At 43.7% G+C, this 8,610-nt stretch overlaps 1 protein-coding gene across 1 annotated transcript; it reads left to right on the top strand.

The window, feature by feature from the left end:
- The first annotated feature begins 172 nt into the window (after positions 1-172).
- Positions 173-7,148, top strand: LYSMD3 (LysM domain containing 3). The gene is made up of 2 exons (XM_062605208.1): positions 173-467; positions 3,360-7,148. The coding sequence occupies exons 1-2, from the start codon at positions 204-206 to the stop codon at positions 3,966-3,968; spliced, it is 873 nt and encodes a 290-aa protein (XP_062461192.1). The 5' UTR covers positions 173-203; the 3' UTR covers positions 3,969-7,148.
- Positions 7,149-8,610: the final 1,462 nt, after the last annotated feature.

Below are 8,610 nucleotides of genomic sequence, written 5' to 3' on the forward strand. Positions count from 1 at the left end.
GGGCTGTTTCGCCGCCATTGTGGACGCCATGAGAAGAGCCAGCAAATAGAACGGCTGCCCCGGGACACGGACCGGAGGTGTGCAGCGAGGGCTGGGCCAGGTACTCCCGTGCCGGCTCCTCCCCGCGCTGGGCGGCGCGGTGCAGTGATCTCGGTGGAGGCAGGCACACCTGCGTTGTGTTCCACTGGGCCCCCCAGGGGAGAATGGCCGGCAGAGGCGCCGTGTGCGGCCCGCAGGCGCCGGCCGTAGCGCAGCAGCCCACCGGCGGTCACCTGTACCCGTTCGTGGTCGCGGAGAGCGAGGGGCCGGAGGAGGATGCCGGCGAGGTGTCGGAGCTGCGGCCGCGGGGCAGGGAGAAGGTGCGGAGGAGCGCGTCGAGGGACAAGCTGGATGATGTAGTCCTGCTCACCAAGGACATCCAGGAAGGGGACACGCTCAACGCCATCGCGCTTCAGTTCTGCTGCTCGGTACGTCCCCAGGCGCTCCACGCTGGTGCCGTGATCCGGGAGTGAGGGGTGGGCCGGGACCCGGCTGGCGGCGGTGGGACGCGGCGCGGTGCTCGCACCTCCTGACTGGCTGGGTCCCGTTTGCACCGGCTGCGATCCCTAAAAGCAGGTGGCAGCGTAAGAAACGAGTGTGTCGATTCTGCTTGCGGCGCTGTTTTTCTCAAACTGGCGCGTGTTGCAGTGGAAGTTACGCTGGTGCGCAGTCACACTTGGGTGCTTTGCACTGAGAGACTCGGTGATGAGGAGGGTGCTGCTGAACACCTTCAGCACTGGTGTGGCGACTGAATTCCACTAAGGAAGGGGGGAAGAAGAACCCCCATGTAGCTTTCTTCTGAATTCTGCTAAATTGCCTGAATATTTATCAGCTCGAGCCTGTTGTGTTGTTGGGAATGCTCTGCCCATATGCCCCAGTATTCCCTTCTCAGACCTTCCCGCTTTTCCTGGTTAAGAGGTCTTAAATTTAAGAGTTCTTAAACACTAAATAGAATCATACAATAATTAGGGTTGGAAAGGACCTTAAGATCATCATTTCCAAACCCTCTGCCATGGGCAGGGACGTCTCACACTAAGCCATGTCTCCCAAGGCTCTGTCCAACCTGGCCTTGAATACTACCAGGGATGGAGCATTTACCACTTCCCTGGGCAACCCATTCCAGTGCCTCACAGTAAAGAACTTCTTCCTTATTTAACCTGAACTTTCCCCCTTTAACACGTCTTAGGCTGCATCACAACAATTGTGTCTAGCCGGTTGTGGGAGGGGATTCTCCCCTCTGCTGTGGTATGGGGAGACACCCACCCCCCCACACCCCCCCCGCAGTCCTGTGTCCAGGTCGGGGGCAGCAACACAAGAGGGACATGGAGCTGTTGCAGCAAGTTCAGAGGAGGACACAGAGATGCTGCGATGGGTTGGAACAGCTCTGCTCTGGAGGCAGGCTGAGAGCTGGGGGGATTCAGCCTGGAGAAGAGAAGGCTCCTTAAGGGGAGACCTTAGATCAGCTTCCAGTGCCTAAAGGGGCTACAAGAAACCTGGAGAGGGGCTTTGGACAAGGGCTTGTAGGTACTGGACAAGGGGGAATGGCTTTAACCTGACAGAGGGGAGATTGAGATGAGCTCTTAGGCAGAAGTTCTTCCCTGTGAGGGTGGTGAGGCCCTGGCACAGGTTGCCCAGAGAAGCTGTGGCTGTCCTATCCCTGGCAGTGTTCAAGGCCAGGCTGGACGGGGCTTTGAGCATCCTGGTCTAGTGTAAGGTGTTCCTGCCTGTGACAGGGGTTTGGAATTGGATGATCTTAAGGTCCTTCCCAACACAAACTATTATATGATTCTGTGAAATTAATACGGTGAGTGTCCTTCTCACCCAGTACTTTTGGGTGGGCGGTAGTAATTAAGGCAGAGGTTACTGTGTTGGTTGATGTTAACATTTGCATGTACCCAGTTCTGACAGGGAATCATCTGTGTGTGTCGGTGAACTGACTGCTAGCTGTGCAGTTATCAAGAGGGCAAATCCAAAATCCATATTTACAGAAGGCTTCATGTCATCTACTTCTTAAGGTGGAGACAGAAGTAGGTGCCTCCTGTCATGAATTTAAGTACCAATGTCTTGACATAACTATTTCATAATCATGAGAGGCCTTAGCTTCATCTACCAGTTCTTGGCTTCAGAGTGCAGTACAAGTAGGTATTTTGAGCTGGCTAACTAGATCAGACCTCAGGTAAGAAAAAAAAAGGTAATCAGAGTCAGACTCTGTCTTGGAAATTCATGGAGAGTTTAAAATAGCAGTCCAGGGCTTTACGCTGGAAGGATAACTTGTGGTTGAATCAGTAATCACTGAGGTATATCCTGTATTTGGCAGTATGTTATGCTGGCCCATTTACCATTATAGGAACTGAAACACTTCTCATACTACAAGGTTAGTACATGCAGCAGGCACTGATCAGTCTAATGTATTTCTGGGCACATAGCTGTTTTACATGGAGCCATTGCAGCAGCAAGGGTCTCTTGACAGCCTTGTTTGCTGTCTGTAATTTTTCCTGAGGTAGATGTCCTCCAAGTGAGGACAGGAAGAATCTGAACTCGGGCACTGTGCTTAACATGGGCACAACTCCTGTGTGCTGACCAGGTGCTGCAGAAAACTACCAATCTTTAGGTACTTCCTCATGGTAAGGTTAGTGGTTGGGTCTTCCATGCTAAGGGAGTTACTGTCTCAGAATGAAGGTGCTGATTCTCCAAGGGCACTTAAATCCTTGCAGAGTATTCACTTCAGACTGAAAAGCTGAACTTGCCAAGAGCAAAATGAGATGAATTTTGAGCAAGAATAGGGAAAGGGGAGAGCTGACTTCATAAGGGGAGATGCCAGTTTTAAGTTATGCTCAGTGTTCTGCCTTAGACCCCCAGGAGTAGAAAGTATCCGAACCACAGCTGTGGCTAGGTGAACTGGACACCCATAGGTTTTAATATTCCTTACTCCTAAGTTTTCTATTTAATGAGAAGCTCACAGTAATTTACTTCACTTGAAAGCACTGTGGTAAAGTCTCATCTGTTTCACAAAGGTAGTTGCCACTGATATATGAATACACATTAAGTGAATATGTATGTGTGAAGTGGCTTTCATTCTTCTAACATGAAGTGAGGAGGTTTGTTACCTCATAATTACCTTCTTGCTTTGACATTGTTCAGATTTGTTCCTTGACCCTTTCTCACTTCATACTGTTTGAATCAGTTAAGAATAAAAGGCAGAACAAAGGCCTTGCCTTTGTTTCATTAGGGACAAATAGTATTTCTCAAGGATGCAGTACTCTTTGAACAGTTCCAGTTCAGTGGAGCTTTGACATTTAAACTGTTGTTTTTATTTTTAGGTTGCAGATATCAAGAGAGTTAACAATCTTATCAATGACCAAGATTTTTTTGCCCTGAGATCTGTCAAAATTCCAGTAAAAAAGTTCAGTGTCTTGACTGAAACACATGTCTCTCCAAAAGGAAGACTGATTCTTCGGCCTGCTTACTGCTCCGTAGAAGCACAGGAAATGGCACCTCCTGATAAATGCCCTGCTAATGAGACCGCTGGCAACTTCTTAAAAGAAGTGGATCGAGATATAGAGGAAATAGTGAAGTGTAACAATACGAAGAGAGAGAATCTTGATGAAGTTGTTTCTGCATTAGCAGCCCAGCAGATCTCCTTCGAAACTGATGGTAAAGCTAAAAAATGCAAGGATCCTTACTATGGAGCAGATTGGGGTATAGGATGGTGGACAGCTGTAGTGATTATGTTAATCATTGGCATAGTAACTCCAGTGTTTTACCTCCTGTATTACGAAGTTCTAGTGAAAGCAGACATTAGTCACCATTCTACAATGGAATCTTCCCATCTGTTTGTCACAGCAGCATCACACCAGAAGCAAATAGAAAATGGAGTAAATCAGGTGAATATTATAAATGTTGATAATCAAGGAGACCTTCAGCCTTAACGGTAGAAAACACGAAGCAACTGTTACTCAGAGACACATAACGTAGCCTTAGATAAAGGGGAAAGCACAGAATGCAAAGTGCATCTGGACCAGAGAGAAGACGTATGCTGATGTATGACCTGCTTGCATGGGCAGTGTTCCAGCACAAGGATATTTCTTTGGGTCATGTAATCTCTGAATATGCCCAAGACAGGCAATTTTAATGCCAGATTGGGGTACAAATTAAGGTATAAAATTGTCTCTGAAGCGTTGCACTTTTTTTTTTTTTCTATTTTGGTAGGCATGTTTTTTAATTATTGAGGTGAAAAAATGTAGGTTGAACTAGCACATGAGGAGTCTCACTGTTATGTTTTTCAGCCCTAAAATGGGCATTTGGGGATATCTAACATTTAAACATCTTTAATTGTAGACTGCATAGGACACTTGACATTTTAATATCAGGTTTACAGTCGTCAGTTAAAATTGCATTCTCTTTGTCCTGTTTTACAGAGTAAGATTATTTTTATTATTTTTTTTTAACCCTCAATCATTCCATAATTAATTGCCATGGTGAAGTTTCATCTTACAAGGTGACTTCTATAAAGGCAGTAGCCAATGCTTAAGCTGAAGTCTTCAAATCTGGTGCCTGTCATCAACCCATTCTTGAGAACCTTTCAGTGCAGGCAGTAGTTTGTTTTCTGTGTGTGTGTGACACTGTGCCTCAGTGCAGTCCAGTTGACAGAGTTGCTGAACCTTTACATCCTTCTGTGTATCCTTCTGAAAACAGACTGGACAGGACTGCACTTGTCATTTGGTCAGCTGCATACAGGACAAAGTGTGGATGTGTGGCACCCTGCTGTGACCGCTTCTGTAGTCTTTATTTTCTTCTGCTAATGGGTTGCCTTTTCCCCCCTCCCCCTCCACCTAATCCCAGTTCAGGACCAACTGATTCTTTAGACAGCAGTCAGGTGGGTACCGAGTATGCTAATAGTCATATGCCCATGAACCTCAAACATTAAGAAAACTGCAAACAAGTTTTAGTGCCTGCTAGCAAGAAACTTAATTGCAGCAGAGTAGACCAGTTGTAGTTGCAGACTTGTTCTTTATGTAGTAGTGTATCCATGAACAACTCTGTTCTCAAGTGTTTCACTTGGGCTTTCATGAGCAACCTTGGTTTTCTTCTTTTTTCTTCCCTATCTGAAAATGCTACAAGAGTTAAGAAACCAAAACAAACCTGAAAGAAGGAGGTACTTGTGTACTCAGAATATTTTTAAATAAAAAGTGTGATGCTGCCTGTAATATTTTTGTTATATTTGTCTTGTGGAGTAACATTTCCATTGCCCTGTTCAAAGTACCATTTGTTACTAAAGCTCAAGATAACTGATGAGTAGGACTTTGAGAAAGAGAAAAATAATCACTGTCCTTTAAACTACTATTGTAAACTTTTCTTTTAGTGTCTTGATTAAGTATATACAATATAAAAAAATCAGATAAAGTGAACGTTTACAAATTATTGGAGGTATTCCAAAGTGCTTTATCAGCTTAAATTTTGAAGGTAAACACACATGCCGATTCTGCTCCTGGGGCCTCTGTTGCCCGGTAAGTAGGGCATGTATTCTTCCACCAAGTGTGTGAATGCAAACAGCATAACTTGTCCTGAGTTATATTGAAACTGAAGCAGGACAAAGCTTGAAAGAAAGTGCAGCACAGTTGGGTATGTGAACTATGATCTGTGGCTTTTGAACCTGCTGATAAAAGTGGTATCTCTGGAGATACTGACACTACTCATAGTTTCCACACTAGATGAGGGATTGCAGACAGGCATGAACTTCATGTTTCATGCAATGCTTGTTTTCCAAGGTCTTTTAAAGTAAGAGTTCTTTCCATGAAAATAATGTGCTGATTAACAGGAGCATGAAGTACCAGTTCTGGGTAACACAGCATGAAGTTGCAGTGTGAAGTAACGTGTGATGGTTAAAGTGATAGATAGACTTCTCTGACTGGAAGTATAAAAGGCAGCTTGCTCCACTGCAGACCACAAGACTCTGGCACATCACAACAGACAGTTTTCTGTGTAGGACTGAAATTTGGTACATTATGTGTCAGGTTTTTTGCTACAAGCTTGGTTGCTTCTCTCCCTTTATGTTCTGTTTGTGGAACCTCAACATTTTTAATACTTTATCCTTCCATTTCTTACAAAATTGTCAAAAACCAGGAATCAGCTATTGTGATGATGCAACATAAGCCTCATTTACTGCACATTCCTGGACTGATGGGTATTAAATTGCCATCAGTATAGAAGTGAACTTTGCTTCAGTTGTGATTTGGCTTAGTCAAGGTGGTCTTTATCCTGTTGATGCACAAGTAGAAAGACTGGCTGTTAGCTGCTGTTTTTCATCCCATGATGGTACAGCTAATTCTCTGCTGTTATCTCAGCTTTGGGCTTTTTTTTAGGGTTGGCAGGCCTGTGGCTTGCTGTAACTGAGTTATGTGTGATGGACCTCTGCCTACCTTGGGATAAGCAGCCGTTGAACAAATACAAAAAGATAGCTGTTTTATTGGATTATTTTATACTCTAACCAAGAGCTTTGCATGTTTTTACTATTAGGTAGAATATTTTTAATTTAGCAAGTTAACTTTATCAGAGGAGACAGTTTAGGTCTCTTTCCAGGACTGCAGGGCTACCTGTACTGGTAATCTACAAGCAACAGCTGGCTTGGCTTTTTTGCAGGATGCAGGGATCTTTACTGCTTTTTCTGAAGTACAGTACAATTGGCAATGCATCATCACATGTCAGCCCTGAATAAACAGGGTAACTGCTCTTTGTGGAACTTAAGTATGATTTAAGTTAAAATCTTTTAAGTTAGTCTTTTAGAAGCTGACTTGTTTCAAAACCCCCTGACAAAACAACTGAGCAGTAAATCGTGCTTTAGATTAATTACAACACATTGTTGATCAGGAAGGTGGTTTAAATTTAAGTGCATATTGCACTGTTGGATTATGTAAAGTGTAAATACTTAAATCTGCTATATTTTGGAGTATGTTGTCACAAATAGTTTTTGTATGACTTTTATGAAGGCTGAAAATATAAGTTTGTAAAGTAATCCTGAATGAGGACACAAGTCTTATTTTAAATACTTCTGCTCCTCTACGTTAAAAGAACATAATATACATAAAATAAAGATTTTATTTCAGACTGCAGTTAAAGTGGTACTTAAAATATATTTTTAGCTCTGTTACCTTTGCATGTATAGGCCACTACTTGTATTTGTATTGGCTAGGTTTTTTTTATGTGACCTAAACCACCAGTCCTTGGCCAGCAAGTATTTTGTTGGCAGTAGTTGCACACAGTATTCACATCTAGTGCACTATAACTGGAGCCTAAATGGTTTATCCTGTGCACGCTTTGTAGAACTTGGATCTTTTCTGCATAAAATTCTGAGAACTTGTTAGTTCTGTGAAACTAGGATTAAAAAATAGGCATGAAAAATTAAGGTAGGAATCAGTAGAGTTCTTAGGTGGTGATCTCCCTACACTTGGAAAGCAGTGCCTTCTTTTATGAAGAAGTAATGCTCTTCTGCTATGTTGTTAAGATAGGATTTGCCTATATGCCTGTACAGACCCAGAGTTTGCCGAGACCCAAAGAATGGTCTTAAGTTTTATCAGCAGTATGGTCTTGTAATAAATTCCAAGCAAGTGGAAAATCAGCTTATTAAAACAGCTGCAAGTGTTAGGCCTCTGTAAGGGCACAATTTCATTTCATTTCAGAAGTGCTTTGGCACAGGTCACTGCAGAACAGCATGTTTGTAAGCACTGGCCTGATTTGCCATTGTTGAACTAGACCTAAAGGATCCAGCCTGAGACTTTTTAGTTCTCTCTGGAGGACAGAGGTGACCATAGTTCACCTTTTGAAAGGCTTAGAAGGACCCAGTTTCTGCTAGAGCAATGTTTCTGAACAATACAGCAGGGAGGGAGCTGTATTACCCCATTAGCAGTACGGTGAATGAAGAACGCCATTGGCCCTGAAGAACTAGTGTCACCTTGTACCTGTTCAGGCAAGCTACAGCTTGTGACCAAACTTAACTCCTGCAGCAAATACTCTTTGGGTGCTAATCCTCTAGTTCTGCATTTGGCAAAAGCAATCTATTTGCATTCTTTGTGTGAGAGGCAAGGAGTCTGACCTTATGTGAGGGAAGCAGATACTAGTTATGCTAGAGGCAAATTTAATTTTCATCGTGCTTAACTTGTTCACAATATCTTCATCTCTCTTTTGTGTATCATGCAAGAAACAGTCACACCTGCTCAAGAAACAGATGCTTGCATGTGTAATGTTAAAAGAAAACAGAGTCTGTTTGCTACGCAATGCAGCAGTATGATTATTAAACATTGTCTGCATAGGCACAGTCTCCCACAGCATCCTCACGGCTAAATTGAGGAAGTGTGGACTGGATGATCAGGTAGTGAGGTGGACTGCGAACTGGCTGAAGGAGAGAAGCCAGAGAGTTGTAGTCTATGGGGCGGAGCCTAGTTGGAGGCCTGTAACTAGTGGAGTGCCTCAAGGGTCAGTACTGGGACCGGTATTATTTAATATATTCATCAACGATTTAGATGAGGGAATTGAGTGTACTATCAGCAAGTTTGCTGATGACACTAAGCTGGGAGG

This window comes from Pezoporus occidentalis, unplaced genomic scaffold (genome assembly GCF_034315485.1).
Source record: "Pezoporus occidentalis ecotype Australia unplaced genomic scaffold, CSIRO_AGI_Poc_V1 ctg90, whole genome shotgun sequence".
In the NCBI taxonomy this organism is placed as follows: domain Eukaryota; kingdom Metazoa; phylum Chordata; class Aves; order Psittaciformes; family Psittacidae; genus Pezoporus; species Pezoporus occidentalis.